Source organism: Malaclemys terrapin, chromosome 10 (genome assembly GCF_027887155.1).
Source record: "Malaclemys terrapin pileata isolate rMalTer1 chromosome 10, rMalTer1.hap1, whole genome shotgun sequence".
Lineage (NCBI taxonomy): Eukaryota > Metazoa > Chordata > Testudines > Emydidae > Malaclemys > Malaclemys terrapin.
The window spans coordinates 19,197,378-19,222,890 of record NC_071514.1 but is presented as its reverse complement, the minus strand read 5'-3'; the positions used below and the strand labels follow the sequence as shown (position 1 = coordinate 19,222,890).

The following is a 25,513-nucleotide window of genomic DNA, read 5'->3' as shown; positions in this document are numbered from 1 at the left end:
TTCAGATAATTGTTAAGCTGGTGATAAGTACATATCTAACGTGAATAAACTAACTAAAAATAGTTTGATGGCCTGATGGCAGCGGAAGGCACTGCTGTTTGGTGGCTGTGTGTTCTTCAGGTGCTAATCTTGATCCATTACTCTTCAGCACTGTAGGGACAGTCTGCCCAGCTCCTAGGGCAGAGGGATTGTGATACACCCTGCCATGATGCTATGCTTTCTGAAGGCACTGTGTCCAGCCCAAAATTGCAGGGAGGTTAAATGTAACAGAGGGAAAGCGAAGGGAGGGAGAATTTGAGGGCATCCCTGCCCTCCTCCTCTCCTTTCAAAAATAAAAAAGAACAAAATTGGTTCTTGTGTTTATTGCTCCACTGGCATAACTTCATATCCAGAATGGTATTCGAAAGTGCAAACGTTATTTTTTTTGTTTGTTTTTTGTTTTTGTTTTTTTAAATAAAGAGCTTGGCTAGGGATAGCTATAGAGAAGTTTAAAATCAAATTTTGTTTATCTTTCTAATCCATTAAAAACTATTTCGAAAAAGCATTTATAATAGTACACAGCTCATTAAAACTGAAGATTTGCTTAATACGTGATTGGTGGGCCTGCTTCCAATTTGCAATAATTAGGGGGGTTAGTATACCAGACCACATTAAATTCAGCAGTAATTTTAATTTGAAAAAATGAAATTTGACCTAAGTGAACTTCCTTCTGATGGAAGGGACCAAGCGGAATAGGAGAAATGATTTCCCTTGCCCCCCTTAACTACAAACCAGGCAATACACAACAGTGCAAGATCTCCACAATCCTGGTCTCACTGTTGGGCCTGGAACCAGCTAGCTTTACGCAGAAAGTATATAGATCTGGTGAGGGAGATGGGCTGATTCAGTGCATCTGTCTGGGATTCTCCACTGGCAGGACTCTTGTGGAGTCCGGGCTGAAGTTTAAAAGCTGCTCTTCTCTGACAGAATGCCAGGAGGTACAACATTCTGTCCTGCCTACAGGTAAAAATTGCTGGCACAGCTGACCTTGCAAGCACAGGGGAGTACAATTTGCACTAACTCTATCTGGAGGCATAAGCAAATCTATATTACTAATAACTTGAATAGCATGTTACAGGGAAATAGTAATTCTTTCACTGAATTGACATATCTGAAGGCACAGTGAACTACAAACATAACGGAAGTGCCTTAGAGTCACATTGATGTTTTAATGTAGTTTCTTGTATTCTTGTTTTTTACCTGGTGGCAGGGCATGGTGCCCTGTGTAGTACTTTAAGAAATATGATTTATACTAAATAAAAGGTAAATTAAAAAAAAAATTCCTATTTAAATATTACTTTTACTTTAACACTGACCGGGAAACCTGTTGCAAATTAATGCAGTTTAATTAGCAATCAAAATTAATAAAAGCAAAGATGGTAAATTATAATGTCATTAAATTTAACTTGATAAGCTTAGTTCAATTTTATTCTTCATTAGTTTTCCAAATATACTAAGTTTACTAGTATATAATGAAGTCTCAGCAAAGATTTAATAGCATTTGTTTTGTGTTCTTGTGTTACTAGAAAGTGCAAAAAGAGTCCCATTTTTGTGTAACATGTATGGATTAGTAACGTCCTGCTGTACTTTTGCAGAAACACTTATCTGTAACAAGTCATTGTTGCTAGTTTATGCCTACACATGAAACAAATCTCTACAAGTTTTACATTTCTGACTTGACATCTGAATCTGCATGCCTAACATTACAAAAAAAAAGTTTGATTTGTCAAACTTATTTGACTTTAGGCTTTTTGCATCTATTTTAGTTCAAGAACAGAATGCAGACTTTTATAATGAAAACTGGCATTTTCTCAGTCAATAGAAGTGTTCCGACGGTATTTTTAATCATAAAAATTGAGCTTTATTTATACCTGTTAAGAAACTGCACACTACAAATTTAAGAAATAAGATTAGATGTTTTCTTTCTTTCTTTCTTTAAATAAAGGGCAGGTGTGCTTTAGGTGGTTCAGATTGTGCTCTTACTACAGTAACTACTACAAGCAATGCTTACATTTATGGGGCTAGATTTGCACAAATTACAGGGATATTGTATGTGTGTGCACGCCATGAACTGCACTTGTGCATGTAGACAGGATGATTGCATGTGCAACTGGCTAGTTAAACATTTAATTGGTTGTGTGTTTAATCTAGTTTGCACATACAGTCACAACAAATATGCATGCCAACATGTGTGCATTTTTGCCTTGCAGTTACAAAACTGCTACAACTAGTTCTGTAATGCCTCAAACAACTGGCAAATAATTATTGTAACTATGACTAGATAGCTAGTCCTTTCCCAGTGATCACCAGTTATGTTATGATACTTAAATTTGCACAGTAGACTTATTCTTAGTACATTACAGAAGGGATCCTAGAGATGAGAGGCTAAACATATGCCCTCTGCTGTGTTCTCTCCACTGCTTCAGACCGGGGCTGGGGCGTGGGGTGTGTGTGCAGGACGTGGGCTCTGGGAGGGAGTTTGGGCATGGGAGGGGGCTCAGGACAGGGGGTTGGGGGCATGGGAAGGGTTTCGGAGTGCCGGGTCCAGGTGACGCTCACTTCAGGCAGCTCACCGCAAGTGGCAACGTGTCCCAGCAGCTCCTAGGCGGAGGTGCAGCTAGGCGGCTCTGTGCCCTGCCCCTTTCCTGAGCGTGGGTTCCACAGCTCCCATTGACCGGGAACCGTGGCCAGTGGGAGCTGCGGGGGCGGCGCCTGTGGGCGGAGGCAGCGCACAGAGCTGCCTAGGAATAGCTGGGTCATGTCGCTGCTTGCGGGGAGCTGCTTGAGGTGAGCATCGCACAGATCCAGCACCCTGTCCCCCTCCCATGGCCCAACCCCCTGCCCTGAGCCCCCTCCTACACCCAAACTCCTTCCGAGAGCCCGCCTACCCAAACTCCCTCCATTCCCCCAACATGCCAGATATAAAAGCTTTTAGTGTAATATTCTATAAGCTGAAAGAACAACTCTACCATCAGGATGTAGGATATTAGGTAAAAAATTTTCTTCTAAAACAATGATAAAATTGCAATCTAGTTGCAATGTAACAAAAAGGACACATTTATCCCTAGCAATATATCAAGAAATCGTAGTCTCTGGTCTAACAGTTCATCTGCTTTGGGGAGGATCCCTGTTGCTCTTCCAAAGTTTTCAGATTAAAACCAATACATGCACAAAGTTTTTATTTAAAAAACAAACTTTGTGAGAGAGAAGAAATCTCTCATTTATAGGGCCAACTTTCCTGTCTTTTTAATCTGAAATTACTACAGTGTTAATGTTACGGTTTATCACAAATGAACCTGAGTGTGAGAGGAGTATAATTCTTTCTTGCCATATTGATATAGCCTTCCCTTGATGCACTTCTAAATCCCATTTAAAAATGTAATGAGTTACTTCTTCAGTAAAGTGAAAATACAGTTATGTACAATCTGTACATTTCTCTACATTTATGCCTTTGTAAAATTCAGAAGGCAGTAAAATTGCTTTGGATAGTAACTAAGGTCTAAAATCTTTGTGTTTAAAACATTTTTACATTTTCCCCCCTTCAGCAATGTGTATTTACAAGTAAAAGCAATTTCAAACATCGTATGGAAGTATCAGCGCTATCATTTCATTATGGCCTACCATGAAAAACCAGTCCTGCCTCCACCTCTTATTATTCTTAGTCACATGGCTTCCTTATGTTGTTGTATATGTAAAAGAAGAAAGAAAGACAAGACTTCAGATGGACCAAGTAAGAACAAATTTTATCCAAGCAATTATTAGTTTTTCTTGTTTTTCTGTTATTAAAGTAAGTTATCAAGAAAGTGGTAATTACTGTTTGGTTACTACTCTTCATTATAATGCACAGAGAGCACAATATAATGTTTAATTCATTAATAATGAAGCAGGTAACTTGTGTATATTTTATTATCATTTAACTCAGTGTTTCCCAAACTTGGGACGCCGCTTGTGTAGGGAAAGCCTTTGGCAGGCTGGGCCGGTTTGTTTACCTGCCGCGTCCGCAGGTCCAGCCGATCTTGGCTCCCACTGGCCGCGGTTCGCTGCTCCAGGCCAATGGGAGCTGCTGGAAGCGAAGTGGGCCGAGGGACGTACTGGCCGCCACTTCCAGCAGCTCCCATTGGCCTGAAGCAGCGAACCGCGGCCAGTGGGCGCCGCGATCGGCTGGACCTGTGGACGCGGCGGGTAAACAAACCTACACAAGCGGTGTCCCAAATTTGGGAAACACTGATTTAACTAATTTAAAGTGGCTGAGCACTCTTGCATTCTGATAAAACAAATACCTTAAAAGAACTTAGTTTGTAAGTCTTGTTTTATGGGACTGAACCACAACTATTCTATCTGTCATTTTCTACTGCCATGTTATCAGTAACATTCTATGCCAAGCCTCAGATTTCAGTTCTGTCCCATATCAATTAAAATAATCCTTCTGTTATAGCATTTGGAGTTAATATTGGTAAACTGAGCACTAGAGTCCCATTATTTTAAAACTGAATGTAAATGCAGTGGACAACTTGGAGAAAATAGCTGCCTATTTGCATGACACTGTGTGTAGGTAAAATAAAATAGTCCCCTTGCCCTATTTATCAGTGTGTCCAATTTTCTGATGAGGGTCAATCCTTTTTTTTTTTTCCTTCCCATCTTGTTTACTGATTATTTAATGTATTTCATTATTTACTGTCCTTTCACACTCTTGTTTCATTTTGCTAGTAGTAGTTCCTTGTAAGCACTGGTTCACTTTTCCTGTTTTAAAGTAGTTTTAAAAATATTGACTTTATACAATGCTATATTTCTACACTCTGCTTTAATTCCATTTAGATTTAAATAAATCTTGCAAAGACATCTTACTTTCATGGTGGTTTTTTTAGGGTTGGTTGGATATTTTTTTGTATCAAAACTGTGGGTTTTCAATTAAACACATTTTTTCATGAATAGTAACTGATTTCCTTGGAAAACTTCAACTTTTTTAAAAAATAAAAACACCCAAGAAACAGAAAATGAATTTACCATGATGCACTGTGGACAGAGGTTCAGCAAGAGCAGAGACCATGGTATTGTGGGAGATATAGTCTAGCCAGGGAGCCCAACCAAAAGAAGGGAATGGCAACATGAAGTACCCAACTACAATTCCCATGAGGAAACTCAGTGGGATTTCCTAATTGAAACTTTTGGTCTCCAGCCAAAAAATGTTTGTTTTTTGCTGAAAATTTTCAGTTTTCAACCTTTTCCCCCCTGTTAAAAAGTTGAAGTTTTCCACCATGGGTAAAACCCATTTTTCAACCAGCTCTAGAGAGCATCCTCATTTACCCCATCTCATTGATCAATGTGGCTACTTATTTCAAGCACTTGAGATGTAGCGTAGCCTACTAATCTCCTGAGTTGTTGCTTTCTCTTTCATTAGAACTCTTCCTAACAGAAGAAGACCAAAAGAAACTTCATGACTTTGAAGAGTTGTGTGTTGAGATGTATTTCAATGAAAAAGATGATAAATTCCACTCTGGAAGTGAAGAGAGAATTCGAGTCACATTTGAACGGTAGAAAATTTATGTAGAAACTTAAAAATTTAAATAAAAACTTTGACTTATTAAAACCTGTTATCAGGAAAAGGTACAGTGCATATAGTTGCTTGTACAAAGTATTCATGACAATGTTGCATGACACTTTCTTAGCTACATAAAAATTATTACAGACTGTTTTATGCTGTCTGTATTTCTGAGTTGTAGAAGAGCTCCTGACACTTACTAGTGCATAGCAGACAGACTTTTAGTCTCTTTAAAGAGGTCTTCTCAAACGTACTGGAATGGGTGTTAAACAGTACTGTCAGTAGTTCACTGATGTACATTTGTTCCTTGTTGCCTAAGTATGTACAAGTATCCCTTTTTCTACAACAATCCACTGAAATCAACTAGGTCACCCTAAAGCCTTTTAAAATTACAAATAATACATTTTCCTTTCTCAAATTGGCAAAAAGAAGTATAGCAAAAGTGTTTCTTCTTTACAGTTTTTGAGAACAAAAAGCTTACCTTTTTTAAATTATTTTTTAGGGTTGAACAAATGTGCATTCAGATAAAAGAAGTTGGTGATCGAGTCAACTACATCAAACGGTCATTGAACTCTTTAGATTCTCAGATTGGCCACCTACAGGATCTCTCTGCTCTCACTGTGGATACTCTAAAAACACTAACTGCACAAAAAGCTTCGGAAGCCAGCAAAGTCCATAATGAAATTACCCGGGAGTTAAGCATTTCAAAACATTTGGCACAAAACCTTATTGATGATGGTTCTCTGAGATCTTCAGTATGGAAAAAACACAACATTGGAAATGTGTTCGGTTCTTCTTTTCCACAAGGAGACCTCGAGAGTAGTAATGCTTTATTATGTAACATTTCTATGCACAGTGAAAGAGATATTCAACATAAGACAATTGGCCAGGATTTAGCTCCAGTTTCCAGGGGGGAAGAACTAAACTTTCAAGAGGCAGGTTCCTCAGGCAGTGCCTTTTTTCCAAGTGCTGTTTCGCCTCCAGAACTTCGACAAAGATTACAGGGTTCAGAGATCTCAAAATCCATTAATAAAAATAAAAAATTAGGCAATTCGTCGAACAGCATGCCACGTCTAACATCCCCAACAGCTAAGTTATTTGTTAGCACTCCATCTCAGCCGAGTTCTAGAAGTCAGTTGGAATCTACAGCAAACAATGAAGCAGCAATTTTGTCTAAGGCTACAGAAGGAGATAGTAACGTAGAATTTGGTGCATTTGTGGGTAAGTATAACAAAGTAGATTGTGAATGTCCTGAAGTCATTAGTAGCTGCTCTTATCCTCTTGCTTCTGGCTCTGCTTGCCTTGCTTTCACCCAGCCTTGTGTTGAAAGTGGAGGATACGTTAATTGTGGTTTTATTCATGATGAAGATGACACTAATGATTACAACTGCAGAAGCAGAGTTGATACATTTGATGAGCAGTACTCTGAGAACAGTATCCAAAAGAAGCTACCTCTGTCATCCAGCAACCAAGCATCAACAGTAAACTGTGACCCAAGTGGTGGTTCACGTAAAAAACTGAATATTAAAGATGAAGTTTCCAAAAGCCAGCATGTTCAAGCAATGGAACCACCAAATAGAGATTTAAGTTCTAACATCATTACAGGACTACTTCAAAAACTGTGGACCAAATCGAAACCACAAGGTTTGATTTACCAAGAATTGTATGGTATTTTGGGTTTATTCTGGTTGCAGGTGACTTTATTCTACCATTGTGCTTTGCTATTTTGCTTTAAATCTTTCTATTTTCTCTAAACTGTATGGATGTTTTTTAACTTTAAAATTATCATTTCTTTATAATTCTGTCACATAGACAATATTTTTCAGACAAACAGACAACTATTGACAAATGACAGCTTCTTAATAATGTTAGCAGCTCTACAGCTCAGGTGAACTCTAGAAGGACTAATTTTAAGGTCCCGCTTTTTGCCCATGCAAAAAATATTGTCTATTTTTTGAGAAATTGCGGAAGACTTGTGTTGGCTAATGGAATCATGAATAAATATCTTTGTGGTATCTGTGTCAAGCTCAGGGATCCTTACTATGCTATCCTCCTCAACACTTTTGTGACCAGGATCTACCACTGTTACCTACAGTAATACTGTAGTAGTGCAGTAATATTTTAAAAACTTTCCAAAGTCCTTTTTTAATCTAATGTTACATGCTTCTTCAACTTTTGCATAACAGTAAAAAGGTACATGTTTTTTATTAGTCTCTTTAGACACTCTTTGATTAATTAAACAGTGGCAGATTCATTTCGAAAGTAGGTGTTGGTTTACTAACTAAATACCGTAAATTAGAGACCAAATACTTTAAATTAGACCCAAATACAAGTGGAGGATCACAGTCTTAATCTGTCAGGCACCTGTGCAAGTGTTATCTTGCAAAAGCAATAGTGTAGGGGAATCCAAAAACATATTTTCCAAGGGATATTTACTATTTAAAGTTAAGTTTAAATTTAGACAAGAGTTTTGTTCTGATGCCATGATGTTTAGGTGCTCAAAAAGTAATATTTTTTTGACTTGTAGGGGGGATGGCAGCCATTTAATTGTGTTATCATTAACAGGGCTCATTATAATACAGAAAAACATTTATACTTTATTTGTTTTTTTTAAAGCAGAAAACACAAAGCATTTGAAATCTGACTGTATATCTCAGTCAGGTCTTTAATTAACCACAGCACTAATAAGGTTAAGTATTAAGTATACTTATTTTACTTGAGCCATGCCTTCGTTATATGGTCCTTCCTCTTCTGGAATTTAGAATATACTCTTCATCCATAATATACATGTTTTATAGAAATTCAGATGTGGTGCAGCTATATGTTGTCAATCAATTATGTTTGTTTTCATTATAAAACCATGCACATTGGTGGAATTCTGAAAATACTTCCTGTAACTATTAGGATGAAGTGTATATTTTAAAAACCTACCACAGGAAACTCTGCTTTTTCTATACTTTATGCATTTATGTAAAAATAGTGAGACTCAGAATATCAAATAAAATGGTATATGGAACTAATCTAATTTATTTTCTTGAAGGAGTAATATTTTTAAATTGTATGAATTTTATTGTGGTGGTGTGCTACACGTTTTAATATAGGAAAAGCAACAGTTCCTTATCTTTACTAACCTATCATTTATATCCATTTACTTCAGAGTTCTTCATTATAAGTCTTTCTCAATGAAAACACTGGCAGCATTTATTACAGTTTGTCCCCATCATAATAACAATATCTGGCATGTTCCAAATTTTTTCAGTGTTATCTTTGATACTGAATACTTTATATTTTTCAATTTACTGGGTCAAAGGTCACAGAGACAGCATGGAGTTACAACAATTTAAGGAGTCAGCAATTAAAATTAAAGAAAAAAATGCTAATATTGAGGTAAGACTGAAATTTTTACTTTCAAATTGCAAATCAGTAGTTTAATGTGGACATAGACATCTTTTTCATGTATAGTTTACAGTAGATTTTTGAAAATGTAAGAATAGATTTTTGCAAAACTAATATGAAAAGAAATTTACTAACAATCAGTAACAATGCAACCTTAACTATGGAGGAACTACGGTTGCTGCAAAATATGAAACTAGTAAATATTTAACAGGATTTGATAGTATGTAACCTCACAGAGGCCAACATTAGTCTAACCATTAAGGTAAATTAAAAATGATATTTGACTTTAATTAGAATAATAATATAGATTCCAAGGGCAGAAGGGACTGCTGTGATCATCTGTTCTTACCCCTGTATAATACAGGGATTGTTTTGGGGAAGTTACATCTTTTAGATGCATCCGAAGAAGTGAGGTTTTTACTCACGAAAGCTTATGCCCAAATAAATCTGTTAGTCTTTAAGGTGCCACCAGACTCCTTGTTGTTTTTGTAGATACAGACTAACACGGCTACCCCCTGATATTTATCTTTTAGAAAAACATCCAATTATGATTTATTTACATTATCAACATTGCTATAAAATGAAACATTACCAGTTTGAAATTCATAACTTAAAAGCAAACTGCAGTATTTAGGATTGAAATTCACTATTTGTCTTCGTGTCTTACAACTTATAAAATAAGATGACATAGCGTAATTCACTTCCTCTGGCAGACAGTTTCTTTTAAAATTGTTACATCTAATTCCAAGGAGAAAATCTTACTTCTGAATTAACTTCAAGATTAGATGGTTATCTGTGACCAACCTGGTGATGGACCCTTGCTGTTAGAGCGTGAATAGATGATGTACTTTGCACTGAGCTAGTTAAGAGTATTACTAAAAGATTGCACTGAATGCTGATATAAAGTATGCATCTGTTTATGGTACTGAAAATGTCCACTTTAAATAGTCAAGACTCAAGACATACCGTCTATACTCGTTCATTAGCCCATTTGTTTATAAGCCAACCCACCAAGATGGTTAGGGTCATACAGTTTTTGCTATATTTACCTTTCATAAGCCAACCGTATATTTCAGGGGTTGGCAAACTTTGGCTCCTAGCCCGTTAGGGTAAGCCGCTAGCGGGCCTGGACATTTTGTTTACCTGGAGCGTTCACAGGCACGGAGCCCCTCAGCTCCCAGTGTCGGCGGTTTGCCGTTCCCAGCCAATGGCGCGCCACTTCCTGCAGCTCCCATTGGCTGGGAACGGTGAACCGCAGCCACAGGGAGTTCAGGGGCTCCATGCCTACAGACGCTCCAGGTAAACAAAACGACAACGTATTAGATATTCAATTCAATGATTCCATAGAGTTTAAAATCATCAAATGTTGGTGTAGACCCGTTTATAATCTGACCTCTGTTCTTTGATGCGTCACTTTTTTACCAAAAATATTCGGCTTATGAACGAGGTACATACGGTAATTTGAATTTCCACTGAAAGTAAGAGGTGGATATGGGAGGGATATCTTAATCTACAGCTACTATAATGTGGAAGATCCAGCTTGCTCATTGTAGCAGAGATAGAATAGGGTACCACTTGCAGTTATGACAACAGATTCTCAAATAGATGAGGTGAGACTTTAGATACGTAGTTGGGAGAATTCCAGTTTAGGGTACATTCATAACACTTCCAGAAAACTGGAATTCTGAAAGAGGTTCTTTTTCTGAAGCGCTCAGTTAATACAATATGTGACCTTGAAGCCTTTTAATTTGTGTAACTCAGTCCATTATTTCACTTTCTTCCGCAGGAGCAACAAGAGGACTTTAAGAAAGCTATTCTGGAGGGCATGGAGATGACCAAACATCAGGTATATGGGAAGCATTTGATTTTGTTACAGTTGAGGAACTATTGCATCTGACTCGGTACTCTTTCATGCGTGAGTTCTAAAATGAAGTATGAGAGAACTTCAAAAATCCCTTGTGTGAAGAGGAAAACTTTGGAGATAGTGGAGGTTACACCAAAGAGCAGAAGCACGTTGATACTTATCTGAGTGAATCACTTTTTTGATTTTCATGTCCATAGACCCACTCCCCGCAATTGCTAGTAGCATTTGCACCATAGTTAAGGTTGAATTTCTTTCCATTATAACTCCATTCTGAATACTCCCACTTCCTTTCCCCTTTCTTCCCCCTAAAAAACCCCAAATCCTTACACCCCCTCAGATAGGAGTCTGATCTATGACCAACCGAGAATTTCCCCACCAAATTTGAAGTTAATCTGACAAACTGTTCATAAATTATTATGCCCTTTATTAAAAATAAAAAAAAAAAGTTTAACCAAAATTAGCAAATTCTTCTAATTGTTTGCCATATACGAGCAAAAAATCTGAAAGGATATAAATTTATCTCAAATTTTACTGACCAAGGCCAGATCTCAGGCAAGCTAATTAAAAGTTAATGTTTAATTGCAAGTAGGATGTTAGGTGCCTGACACCCCTGACCCTGAGATTGTCTTCAGGAGGGAATCCCTTCTCTTGCAGGCTTTACTGTTGTTGGGAGCATTGGAGAATTTTAGCTGGCCCAGCAATCTAGCAAGTTTTGTAAAGCCGGGAGCTAGCAAGTCCTCTGCAGTACTAGAGGTTCTTAAGCACCACAGGTGATTGGATGCACACAACTTCTACCTTGGTGAAGGAGGGCCTGCAGTTGTGGGTATATTGAATAACAGAGGCTGCCTGGAAATAGACAACAGATTCTGTATAAGTGCTTGAACTTGGTTTCCATCTGCTCTATCTGTGGGCAAATGCTGCCTCTTCACCTTTGGAGGCGCCAAAGTCAGCTCAGCACATCAGGCTGGAGCACTCTAGTTGCAAGTCTCTAGGGACCAACGTTCCCTCTAATTTTTCCCATGCATGTGTTGAATGAGTTTTGTTATGTGCACCAATATGGAGGTGATGTGTGGCGGGGGTGGGGCTGAGGGATTCAAAGTGTGGAAAGGGTCTCAGGGTTAGGGTGCGGGGGGTGAGGGCTCTGGGCTGGTGGTGTGGCCTCAGAGGTGGGGCTGGGGATGAGGGGTTCAGGGTGCAGGAGGGGGCTCGAGGGTGGGGCCAAGGGTTGGAGTGCAAGGAGGGAGGGCTCCAGCTGGGGGTGCAGGCTCTGGGCTGGGGCCGGGGATGAGGGATTTGGGTTGCAGGCTTCCCCAGGGCCACGGCGTGGTGAGAGGACTCCCCCCATCCCTCTCTCACCACAGCAGCACCTGGGCTGGGATTGGGAGAGGTGCCTCTCCCCAACCACAGCAGCTCCAGGGCTGCAGGAGAGTGTATCTCCCCGCCTCTCCCGGACATGGCAACTCCGGGACTTGGGGAGAGTGAGCACCTGTGTGGCCCTTGATAGGCTGCTGCGCAGCTTAGAAGGAACTTAACTAGGGACACCTGTTTTCTGGAATCAAACACCACTGAACAACTTCTTGACGTTGACAGTTCTGAGCGTTTCCAATATCAGTAGAATCAGGACATGTACTATGGCTGCCTTTTTAAGCATACCAGCATTTTCAGGACGCTTAAAATAGTTACCCTTTGCTTGATTGACTGGGAGATGGGTTCCTACTTCTAATGTAAGCACTGCAAAGCCATGGCTGCAAGACACCAAATGATATGATGATGATAGTAATTGAAGCCTAGATACTGCAGTGAGACTGGAGCTATGGATGACACTCAATTCCCCCTCTGAGTGCATACATAAAATTTCTGTTTAGGAATATGAAAGAAATCCTCTTTGTCAAACCAACCTTAGCGGTAGAACTGGTTTTAAAAAGGCTTACAACTTCCCAACAGTCATAGGCCTGAAAATCAGTTGAATTCACAGCCTTTCAACTTCTGTGCCTCTGCTCTTTAGAATCATGGATCTGTGGATTTTATTCAAGTAATTTTTGGCTTTCAGGTGGCTGAAGATCTGAAATGCATGAATATATATGAGTATATTCTGTGATTAGGTTGTATCTCTAATTTTTGCTAGAAAAACAAAACTTTAAGTTGAGTATTGTTTTGAGGGCTGGCTGTGGCTCTGCATGTGTTCAGAAAGTATTTAATTATCTCTAAAACCTACCACCTGCACAAACTGAGGATGAACTTACTCCCTGCATAGGCCATGATGCTGCAAAGATGTAATGTGAATAGTGGGGCTGCTCACATCCTTAAGATGAAGCACAAGCCTTTAGTCTTTGCTGGAAAAGGTATTTAAACAATTGGATTGATCAATGCCAAACTTTCTAGTAATCAACCCAAATAAATGCCTCCACTTTGGTCTACTAAGAGCCAGTTTGCATATTCCTTTCCATTGCAATTTGGCTTTTTTTAAGCCTGTAGACATTACCCCTCTCTTTGCTTGTTACTTGGTGATCAAATGTGTTAAATATATGCAGCCTCTAAATTGTCATATTAGAGGTAGAGAAGTAGTGTTAAGATTTTCTAGCTTTTTAGAGGAGATGACTTAGAATATTTAAATGACTTATTGATGTCTTTGAAAATTAGCTTCAATTTGTAACACTAAATTATACAATGGGAGCTAATAATTCAGTTTTCACATATGGCTACAGTATATTTACAGCAGTGAAATATCAGTGTCAATTTACTTTTCTTTGGTAGTAAATATTCAGAATCTGGGTTAGTAAATCCTAAATTCATATTTCCTTTCAAAAATTAACCTGGTTTAATTTTACAGATCTTAAGAGTTAGAATTTGAAAAATACAATGCTAATTAACGTATAAATTGTACCATAATTAAATTATACTTGAATAGTCTATTAATATTACCGTATATGTACAGATATGAGTAGCAGAACTTAGTATTTCTAAAGGTGTGAGATGTTCAATATATTTTTCCGTTATCTTTGTTTACTGTAGCTCTCTTTATTTCTCCTCAAACGTATATCTAGTTTTTATTACTTATTCTAAAATTATTAGACTCAAGATAGCTGTAAGTAGGTGTTCATCTTTAAAATTTGTACTGAATTAACGAGAAAGTATTTGTGAATTTAGCAAGCTGTAAAGGTACCCTTAAAATGTATTTATGCTGTAAATTTGAAAGATGGTACTAGAGAGAGAGATAATAGTTATATGCTGAACACTAAGCAGATTGCCAAGCTGCAAGAGGGGGAAAGTACTTCAGTAATGATGACTCATAACAATCTATGTGTTTATAATACAGGGCAACCTAAAACAGGTTAATTCTTGTGATGGATTTACAGAATATCACAAAAACTCTTTGGCAATTCATTCAGAACAATGTAAGTGTGCTAATTTTTCTGGTAGTCCAATGTTATCTCTGAATTTTATAAATTATGCATAATACTTCATCATTATTTCAAAGGGTGCATCAACATAAAAATCAAACTTGTTTCTGAATATACATTTAACCTGCTGTTACCCGAAACACCAGAGGACTCTTAACTGAGAATAGGGAAGAATCTTCTGTATATTCTAAAGGTTTTTAATTTTGTCCATTTGTTTAGTCAGATGTACTGTTTTTTCCAAGATAGTCAGGTTCCCCTGTTCATGTGCTTTTTCACATAGTTACACAGAGGAGAGAATCAAATTTTTTATAAAAAATGGAAAATGTTACTTTAAAATGACAAAAATTACAGGGAGATATAGATGTTACTACTTGAAACTAATAATTCATCTACTTACAAATGACTAGATTTGAGCATGAGGGTGTTTCCTTTTAAACTTACTTTAAATATATGTTTCAAACCATTTTTTTTTTTTGTCCTCTTGGAAGACATGCCAAGTAACACAAAGTAAATTTTGTGAGTGTTTAAATCCTTTTATTAGGGGCTAGATTAAATGGCTCAGTTGCCCACTTTGTTAGGAAAGATTATTTTGGTAAACACATACTTGTCTGAATCTCTTGTAAGATTGTAAATTCATTTCTTTTCTAGTTCACAACAAAAGTAGAAGAGCATCAGCTGAAGATACTCAGCAAGTAGACTCTAAGGCTGCATTGCTCACGGTTTGTATACACCAGTTGACAGTTTTATCAGATTTCTCAAAGAATTTCTATAAAATTATAACTAAAATAAAACATTTTATTAAGATATAGTTTAATACTTACTTCAGATTTAGACCAATTGACATCCAGTGGTGGTATTCGCTGTGAACTTGCTTGCCTAGTTAAAATAAAGAAATGTACCTCTATAAAACTGGGATCTGTCTGTCTTCTGAGGAGATTATGCTCAGTAAGAGATACAGTGCAGGATTTCAAAGAGGGCTTTTGATAAACAATGAAAGGAAAGGAATCCAGATCTGACTGTATCCATCATTGCCCCCATCTCTGGACACATGCTCCCTGCAGAACTAGATTCCCCACAGATACTCAACAGTTGGTCAAAAATCATCATGGGAATGCTAGAAACATATGACTGTTAGGAAATCAGTATGAAGCTGAAACACGATGATGTACAGAGAGAGAAAAATAGATGGGCTACATGGAAAGAGTAAAGCTCAGTTTGGGGTGTTCTCCAGTAGGTTCAGGAGGAAACAGCAGAGGTCCTGTTTTGAGTGGGAGGAAGGATAAGGAGTTGAAGATTAGTGTATTTGTCTTCAGTACAGTTATGTGAGGATAAGCATTAACTTGTGATACTTTACTGTTTTTATAAAGAATGTTCTCACTTAGGAGTAAAAGGGTTTAAATAATCCACTAAATAATCATAATGGATATAATCACCTTTTCTATTGTGTTAATCAGTTATTTGTTCTTGTATATCTTAATATAATATCCTTGCAGTATGTTATGATATCCTTCCACTATATTTGAATCTTTCACTTCAACTACTTTATCAATACAGTCCTGAGAAATAATGCTAATAGTACCTTTTATTTTCATATCTTAACATAGACTATACAAAGAGGTTAAGTAAACTCATTCTGCTTTCAGTATTGGGGGAAAATACTTGTGATCTTTTCTTTTTCTTTTTGATTTAAAGGATTGGTTACAAGGTAGACCTTCAAGTAGCAATCAAATGTAAGTAAGTTTTCTAATCAGTGATGGTAGAATTGTCCAGATATTTTCTGATGCACTGTTATCTTTCTTTAGGGCTTTGGTTTTTAATTTTGGCATTTAAGTTATTATGGCAGTGGTTCTGAAACATTGTAGTTGACTTAAAAAATGAATATGAGCATGAATTTCTGAAATGTAATCTCTAAAAACTAGAAAATGGTAGGCATTTTAAAAATCAAAGGGAGAACTGAAACACCATATTGTAAATAGTCAACTATTTTGCAGTAGATCAAGTCTTACAATAGTCTTGCATTAATATCTTTTTAAATTTTTTATATGGCACTGGAGAGCAGCTCCTTTCAACTCAGTGAGCAATAATTAAACAAAATAAAGTGAAAAAGCGGGTAAATTATGTTTTCATTAAAGTGAAAAAGCGGGTAAATTATGTTTTATTTGAATGACTGGTATACATGTAAGTTAAATAAAACATCTGGCCAGTTGCCTTTTTTCCTAATAAATGACTAATTTTATTAATTGAAATGCATTGACAAGTTCCATTTAAGTTAATAGAGCCACACATGCACATCTGAGGGTAGAATGTGCATCTAAATGAAATGGTCTAATTTAGAGAGACAGGGTGGTGAGGTAACATCTTTTATTGGACCAACTTCTATTGGTGAGAGTGACAAGCTTTCGAGTCACAGCTCTGTGTGTCTCTCTAATATCCTGGGATTGAAAGAGTTACAACTACACTGCATACATGGTCTAATTTGACATTAGTTAGTGAATGTGTTTTTAACTATATATTTTTAGCTTTCTGGATCCTTAACCTACCTTTTTATTGTGAATCCTCCCCTGAAACTACACAGTTATTACATTCATTAGTAATTGATCCCATTTAGTTAACTGTTTAATAAAGCCATAGATTTAATAATCTGATAATTGAAATAGAAACTGAACAGGTAGTTTTCAATTCAACACCTCTATGGGATTTAGCTCTTGTAATGAAAAGTTGATATGCTGTCATACATGAGGAGTTTATAGTAAGGCTTTGACAACATACAGATACCTAATCTGGGTGTGTGTGTGTGTGTGTGTGAGAATAATTAAGAAACTTTCTACTGTCCTTGAAAAGTACAGTAAAGTAGTAAAACAATATTGCAAGCTCCACAAAGTGACTCCAGGCTGCTGTATCAAAATCATAAAGAATAAAAAAAAGTGGCTATCTTACAAGTGACATCTAATACTTTTGTGTGTCACACTCTTTCTCTCTTTTACAGGCCTTCTGAAGAAGATGCCTTGAATGGTAATTTTTTTTGCCTTAATGCAAACAAGCAGAGGAACATTTTCAACAAACACAACACATGTACTACATATTCTAATATGAGAATATATTTAACATTTGGTAGCAGAAAGGAATTATAAGACGATAGGAAATGAAGGTGAAAACCAAACAGAAAGTGACTTTTATTTGAGAGTGCTAGGGAAAAAAAATTTAAATTATGGATTTTGAAAGCAGTAATTAGTGAGAGAACTATTTCTTTGTTTTCTGCTTGTGGAATGTGTGCTCTTTTGTATTTTTGAAAGCGTAAAAGTGAGTGTTAAATAGTTATCCTCAGTCATAGACATAAGTGACTAATACAATCCATAACTGTCATAAGGTTTAAAAAATCATTCATATTGCACATACAGGCTTCATAATTTATCAAATATTCAAGAACTAAATGTAATATCTGAGATTTGCAAAGCAACTTTTTTTTTTAGCTCAGTATTCACTTTGAGAACATAGGAAGCAAAAAGTAGAAGAAATGCACCCTTTGCACGTATGAAGATTTAACACACATGCTCGTGCAGTATACAGCATCTCTTATCTGTCTTGACTTTTGTAGGTATTGCTTCTCCTTTCAAGCCGATCATGGACACCACTTACTACTACTCAGGTCAGTATCATAAAACTAATAGTTTAAGTTTAAAAATTCTCATTTCTTTTTATTAGGTCTGAGAGTTCATGATTTCTATAACTTTCCTCTACAGCTGTGGAAAGAAATAACTTGATGAGATTATCGCAGAGCATTCCATTCACTCCTGTGCCTCCAAGAGGTAAGAAGCTTAATCTTTTTAATTGGAGTAGGTGGAAGAGAGTTCAGAATGAGGGTTTAATGTTGGTTCATTGACAACTCTGGCAAACTTTAAAAAATTGCTCAATTATTTTTAATACAGAATGGGCAAACCAAACTTGATCAACTATTTTGGCAGCATCTCAAAAATAGATTACAGGACAATAAATAGAAGTCTAGCATCAGTATCTCACAAGACACTCACAAAATGCAGACTTCAATTATCATAGAATCATAGAATATTATAACGTCACATCTTTACTAATGCAGCTTGTTTGCGTAAAGGAAACTGTATGATTTAATTCTAGTAGTCTTCAGAGTTATAAAACTTCTCTGAAAAGCATTATGTAAATTGTGTGGAAAAGCTCTTTAAATTAACACTTTTTTTCTGCCTTGTTATGCTTATTTTATAAGGTTTCCATCATTGTGGTAACTAGGCATGCTTTGCTTGATTTAAACTGAGTGATTAATACTTCCAGTAAGAGAAGCAAAAACATCATGGTCCTCTGCTGGTTTAAGAAAGAGATTAGAGAGGGTTCTTCCAATCTGTTACGAGCTCCCAATTGCATTAGCAATTTAGCATCTTAATTTATCCATGTCTAAAACATATTTAAATATTTGCAGCCTTGTTAGTATATTTCTTTTCAGAGTTTATTACAATTAACCTTTCTGCATTGTTATGTTACAGGTGAGCCAGTCACTGTGTATCGCCTTGAAGAAAGTTCTCCCAACATCTTGAACAACAGCATGTCTTCCTGGTCACAGCTAGGACTCTGTGCTAAAATTGAATTTTTAAGTAAAGAGGAGATGGGAGGTGGATTACGTCGAGCTGTTAAAGTAGCATGCACTTGGTCAGAATATGATATTCTGAAATCAGGACATCTTTATATCATCAAATCTTTTCTTCCTGAAGTTGTGAACACTTGGTCAAGCATTTACAAAGAAGAGACAGTGTTGCACCTCTGTTTGAGAGTAAGTTTTATTCTTGACAATTATTAGACATTGACAGGCAAAAATATTAAAAATACATTTTCAGTAACTAGTATACAACGAAGTTTTGATGCTTCTAATGTTCTACACAAATCAAAGGCCAATTTAAATATTTCTTGTTCAAAAGATTTTTATTTTGTGTCAAATAGTTCAATCTCTTGACACAGAAGGAATTAAAGCAGTTGTATAGTTGTACACAACTTCTAACCGGGAGTAAAAGGATAGACATTAACCTTCTTGCTGATATTTTATTCCCCAAATTTTCCCCGACATTATTTAATGCAGTACTGAAGTATGGGCTTTCAATTGCAGGAAATTCAACAGCAGAGGGCAGCACAGAAGCTCACGTTTGCTTTCAATCAAATGAAGCCTAAATCCATTCCATATTCTCCAAGGTAAGGGTGTTAAATTATTCATGACACTGCACATTTTCTACTAGCCAAGTATACTTTTATGCATATTACCATTTGAAAAAAATGTGTCCTCAGATTCAGTACACTTTGCAAAAACATGATTTAAGAAGTGTCAACATGTAAACCTTCAGCCACTGCCTTGGGAAAGAATATTTCCTGTTGGTACTTAACAAGGACTAGACTTAACTTGTATTTTAGAACCTAGCCAGATTTAAAAATAAGTTTGTCAAACCAAAAGATTTATCAGGCAGCAACTGCATAATTGCCTTATCTTATTGGTTTTAGTAATATTTCTGAAATATATTCTTTATAAGGTTCCTGGAAGTTTTCCTGTTATATTGCCACTCAGCTGGACAGTGGTTTGCAGTTGAGGAGTGCATGACTGGAGAATTTAGAAAATATAACAATAACAACGGTGATGAAATAATTCCAACTAACATGCTAGAAGAGGTCATGCTAGCATTCAGCCACTGGACTTATGAATATACAAGAGGAGAGTTGCTGGTACTTGACCTGCAAGGTAATATACTTATTTTGAAATTGGGATTAGGGGCAATTCTCTTTACATTCTGTTTACAGTAACACCTTAATGAATGATTGTGAATAGTGTTCATAGCATTACATCATAATTTTGGTCCACTTTACTTGAATGAGCAGTGGGCTTACTTGATATGCCATTACAATGCTATAGGAAAAACTTAGGACAAAATTTGAATTCTTATTTTCTTTCTTAGGGTGTGTACAATAAAAAATGCTAACATGTATGTGTTGGCATCTTCAGTCCATATCTGTAGTATCTTAATTTATCCTCAAGTGTCCATCAGACATGAAAACACTCACAGCTAAGATGTAGGAATCTTATTCTCTCTGGGCAAAATTCACCTTGTGTAGTGGGCTTGCATGCTGTTCAAGAACCACTTAAGCTTTCAAAATAGGGCTCGAATGGGATTTAAGTGGTGCATAGAGTTTGGGAGGGAGCCATCTCTACAGGAGTGAATATCGTCCCGTAAATTTTGACTTTCTATCTTGATTTATGTTCTTGATAACAAATTTGGAAATCCTTACTGCTGAGGGATTCTGGTTTACAGTGTTAATTTATTCATGTACTGTATCCAGTTTAACTCTTATATTTTGTGTGAAGGTGTGGGTGAAAATTTGACAGATCCCTCTGTGATAAAAGCTGGAGAAAAAAGGTAAGATTAATGGGTTTTGTTATGAAAAATTAACTTGTATTTAATGTTTGACTTGGACAAATACATACCATTCTTTTGTATGCTTTATTTTAAAGGTCATATGATATGGTGTTTGGTCCCGCCAACTTAGGAGAAGATGCAATCAAAAACTTCAGAGCTAAGCACCATTGCAATTCTTGCTGTAGGAAACTTAAACTTCCTGGTATGTGGGGGGGGGGGGTTGTGTTGTTTTTTTTTTTTTTACCCTTACTATTCATTAAATTGTGTGTAGCTATGTCACAAGTTGAAAATTTAAAGAATATGGAAAATAGTAACGTTAATTCTAGCATTTCACCATAGTAATTTTGTAGTGCAAGTTTGTGTGTTATTTCCTAGGTTTAAAAAAAACAAAAATGAAAAAACCAATTCTTCAAGCATGTGTCAGTTCATGGATCCCAATGTAGGTGTGAATGCGTCTCATGAGCACAAGAGTGAACTTTTTTTGAATAGCAGTGTCAAGGGCTCCTTATGCTCCCATACAAGGGCATAAAGGCTCAGGCAGCCTGGACTGTCCCTCAGTTACCTCTTGCCACCCATGGCAGTGAGATGGAACACAGCAAATGTCCAACCCACTCTCTTCAGAGACCCTAAACTGGTTCTTTTTCAAGCTATTTGGTGATGATCAGGGATCCTAGAAATCCTTTTGCTATGGAAAAATGCAGAAAAATACGGAATTTGCATTTTTACAGAGAATCTTTTAGTTTTTTACATTTTTTTAAAAAATAAAAACTCATTAACTATTAATAAGGCTAAGATTTTGTCAGGGATATTGTTAGTAAAAGTCACGGACAGGTCACAGGCAAAAAAGAAAAAATTCACGGAAACCGTGACCTGTCTGTGATTTTTACTAACAATATCCCTGACAAAATGTGCAGCTCAGGGACTTGCCCCAACACCCGCGGACCTTGGGGGTTCCTCCAGTGGCTGAGGGCTATGGGGTTCCCCTGCCACCAGTGGCGGACGGTAGGTCTCAGGGTTCCCACAGCAGCTGGGACCTGTGGGGTACCCCAGCGCCCACGGTGGCCAGGAGCTGCAGGTGCAAAAAGTGAAATCCTTGCAAGCTGCATGGAAACTTCTTAAAGACACCATAGTAGAGGCTCAACTTGCATACCCAACATTAAAAAAATGTAGTAACCAAAAAAGTGCCACCGTGGCTAAACAACTAACATTGATAGGCAAAATACATCCTTTAAATAGTGGATGTTAAATTCTAGTGAGGAAAATAGAAAGGAGCATAAACTCTGGCAAATGAAGTGTAAAAATATTATTAGGAAGGCCAAGAAAAAATTTGGACAACAACTAGCCAAAGACTCAAAAAGTAATAGCAAAAAAATTTTTAAGTAGTCAGAAGCAGGAAGCCTCCAATAAACAACCAGTGGGGCTACTGGATGATCGAGTTGCTAAAGGAGCACTCAAGGACAATAAGATCATTGCGGAGAAACTAAATGAATTCTTTGCATCAGTCTTCATGGCTGAGGATGTGAGGGAGATTCCTAAACCTGAGCCATTCTTTTTGGGTGACAAATCTGAGGAACTGTCACAGATTAGAGGAGGTTTTGGAACAAATTGATAAACTAAATAGTAATAAGTCACCAAGACCAGATGGTATTCACCCAAGAGTTTTGAAGGAACTCAAATGTGAAATTGCAGAACTACTAACTGTAGTCCGTAACCTATAATTTAAATCAGCTTCTATACCAAATGACTGGAGGATAGCTAATGTGACCCAATTTTTAAAAAGGGCTCCAGAGGTAATCCCGGCAATTGCAGGCTGATAAACCTGACTTCAGTACCAGGCAGACTGGTTGAAACTATAGTAAAAGAACAAAAATGTCAGACATATAGATGGACATAATTTGTTGGGGAAGAGTCAACATGGTTTTTGTAAAAGGAAATCAAGCCTCACCAATCTACTGAAATTCTTTGAAGGGGGTTAAAAAGCATGTGGACAGGGGGGATCCAGTGGATATAGTGTACTTAGATTTTTCAGAAAGCCTTTGAAAAGTTCCCTCACCAAAGGCTCTTAAGCAAGCTAAGCTGTCATGAAATAACAGGGAAGGTCCTCTTATGGATTGCTAACTGATTAAAAGATCGGAAACCAAGGATAGGAATAAATGGTCAGTTTTCAGAATGGAGAGAGGTAAATAGTTGTCCCCCGGGGGTCTGTACTGGGCCAAGTCCTATTCAACATATTCATAAATTATCTGGAAAAAGGGGTAAACAGTAAGGTGGCAAAATTTGCAGATGATACAAAACTGCTCTAGATAGTTAAGTCCAAGGCAGACTGCGAAGAGCTACAAAAGGATCTCTCAAAACTGGGCAATAAAATGGCAGATGAAATTCAGTGTTGATAAATGCAAAGTAATTCACATTGGAAAACATATTGCCAACTATACGTATAAAATGGTGGGATCTAAATTCGCTGTTACCACTCAAGGCAGAGATCTTGGAGTCACGGATAATTCTCTGAAAACATCCACTCAGTGTGCAGCGGCAGTCAAAAAAACAAACAGAATGTTGGGAATCATTAAGAAAGGGGTAGACAATAAGACAGAAAATATGTCATATTGACTCTATATAAATCCATGGTACGCCCACATCTTGAATACTGCGTGCAGATGTGGTCGCCCCATCTCAAAAAAGATATAATGGAATTGGAAAAGGTTCAGAAAAGGGCAACAAAACTGATTAGGGTATGGAACAGCTTCCATATGAGGAGAGATTAATTTAGACTGGGACTCTTCAGCTTGGGAAAGAGATGACTAAGGGTGGATATGATCGAGGTTTATAAAATCATGACTGGTGTGGAGAAAGTAAATAAGGAAGTGTTATTACTCCTCATAACACAAGAACTGGGGGTGAAATTAATAGGCAGCAGATTTAAAACAAACAAAAGGAAGTATTTTTTAACACAACACACAGTCACCCTGTGGAACTCCTTTCAAGTGGGTGTTGTGAAAGCCAAGACTATAACAGGGTTCAAAAAAGAGCTAGATAAATTCATGGAGGATAGGTCCATCAATGGCTATTAGCCAGGATGTTCAGGGATGCTGTCCCTAGCCTCTGTTTGCCAGAAGCTGGGAATGGGCAACGGGGTGGATCACTTGATGATTACCTGTTCTGTTCGTTCCCTCTAAGGCACCTGGCATTGGCCACTGTCGGAAGACAGGATACTGGGTTAGATGGATCTTTGGTCTGACCCAGTATGGCCATTCTTACGTACTCCGCAGCTCCCTGCCCCCACGGGTGGCAGGGGACCCTGCAGCTCCCGACCACCAGAGGCTGAAGTCACAGAGGTCTCTGGAAGTCACAGATTCCGCCATCCGCGACTTCTGTGACCAAATCTTAACCTTAACTATTAACTAAATTTTAGTGAAAGTACCAGTGTTACTTATTCAATGGTGCAACGTCCTCCTTTTGTGGTTTATTTTTTAATGTGCTTTAAATTTACATAGCTAAACATACTCCAATCAACTGTTTCCAGTGTATAGAGCAAAGGTGGGCAAACTATGGTCCGTGGGCCACATGCGGCCCATGGAACTGTCTTGCCCAGCCCTTGAGCTCCCGGCCCTGGAGGTTATCCCCTGGCCCCTTCCCCACTGTCCCCACTCCCCCATCCTCCCGCAGCCTCAACTCGCCGTGCCCCAGCGCTCTGGGCAGTGGGGCTGCGAACTCCTGCCGGGCAGCGCAGCTGCAAGAGTATTGTATTAAATTGCTCCCCGTAGGAATGTGCTACTTAGGGAGAACCAGCACTGGAAGCTGTAAGTAGTACACCGTAAGTAGCACATTCCTACAGGGAGTAATTTAAAACACTACACACGGGTAGGGAAGGCTTTGCCTCCGGGGACCCCCTACCCCTTATCCGCTCCCCGCCCCCTTACCATGCCACTCAGAGCACCAGGACTGGCAGCCGTAAGTAGCACATTCCTACAGGGAGCAATTTAGTACACTACAGGCCCTCCATACAGTTTCGGAACCCCAATGTGGCCCTCAGGCCAAAAAGTTTGCCCACCCCGGTATAGAGGTTCTCAATAGTGTATAGGGGTTCGTGTTTTAATGCACCGCAAATTTCACTTCAGCTGCTAGAAGTGAGTAATTAAAGTTACGAAAAGATGCCGAAAACTTTAAAAATCACCTCTAAAGACCGTGTTGCTGAACTTGGCAAGGACAAATTTCACATTGATGGTAATGTGCTGTTTTGTACTGTATGCAGCAAGGCTGTAGATTACGTTTGAAGGCAGACAATTGTAGAACACCTTGAAAGCACTAAACATTAACCGAATGAAAAGAAATGAAAACAAGAGGCTGAAACAGCATGGCCATCGACAACAGTAAAAAAAAATTGCACTGTGACTTGATCAGTTTATTAATTTGATTTTATTATTCTGATTGGCACTGGCAGGCTTTGAACTTGTTTAAAAATTGTAAATATATCAATAAAACGTGTTCAACTGATAGCTATCTATATTATGGCTAGGGAAACTCAAGTTCCCCGTTTCATTTTAATCATGGGGGGAAAAAAGGATTTTTGTTTTTTTTTATCAGAGAATTTCAGGGGGGTTTTTTAATCACAGAAAACTACGATCCCTGGTGAGGAAATCTTATCTTCACAGTTCACATATAAGGACCATTCTAAAAATAAGAAAATAGATTGCAAGAGGGTTGTCAAACTTCATCCTGCCCCCCCACCCCCGATATAGTGAGGTGAGGCGCTTTGTGCCAACCACCACACTGCATGGCACTCCAAACTCTGAGTTCAAATCCTGCCCCTCCTGCAATGGACTGATCCCCCTAAAGAATGGGCACAACCAATGCT

General features: G+C 37.8%; 1 protein-coding gene across 2 annotated transcripts in view; it reads left to right on the top strand.

Annotated features, from left to right (window-relative positions):
• Window positions 1–25,513, top strand: part of TRPM7 (transient receptor potential cation channel subfamily M member 7) — a 126,807-nt gene that overhangs the window by 85,540 nt on the left and 15,754 nt on the right. For both annotated transcript variants that reach the window (XM_054041488.1, XM_054041489.1), the window contains 16 exons: window positions 3,585–3,769; window positions 5,438–5,570; window positions 6,081–6,799; window positions 8,889–8,965; window positions 10,761–10,820; window positions 14,155–14,233; window positions 14,888–14,958; window positions 15,932–15,969; window positions 17,226–17,251; window positions 17,835–17,885; window positions 17,980–18,045; window positions 18,751–19,034; window positions 19,365–19,447; window positions 19,780–19,985; window positions 20,607–20,658; window positions 20,754–20,860. In XM_054041488.1, coding sequence (XP_053897463.1) covers window positions 3,585–3,769; window positions 5,438–5,570; window positions 6,081–6,799; window positions 8,889–8,965; window positions 10,761–10,820; window positions 14,155–14,233; window positions 14,888–14,958; window positions 15,932–15,969; window positions 17,226–17,251; window positions 17,835–17,885; window positions 17,980–18,045; window positions 18,751–19,034; window positions 19,365–19,447; window positions 19,780–19,985; window positions 20,607–20,658; window positions 20,754–20,860 — 2,237 coding nt within the window. The remainder of the gene's footprint in view (window positions 1–3,584; window positions 3,770–5,437; window positions 5,571–6,080; window positions 6,800–8,888; window positions 8,966–10,760; window positions 10,821–14,154; window positions 14,234–14,887; window positions 14,959–15,931; window positions 15,970–17,225; window positions 17,252–17,834; window positions 17,886–17,979; window positions 18,046–18,750; window positions 19,035–19,364; window positions 19,448–19,779; window positions 19,986–20,606; window positions 20,659–20,753; window positions 20,861–25,513) is intronic.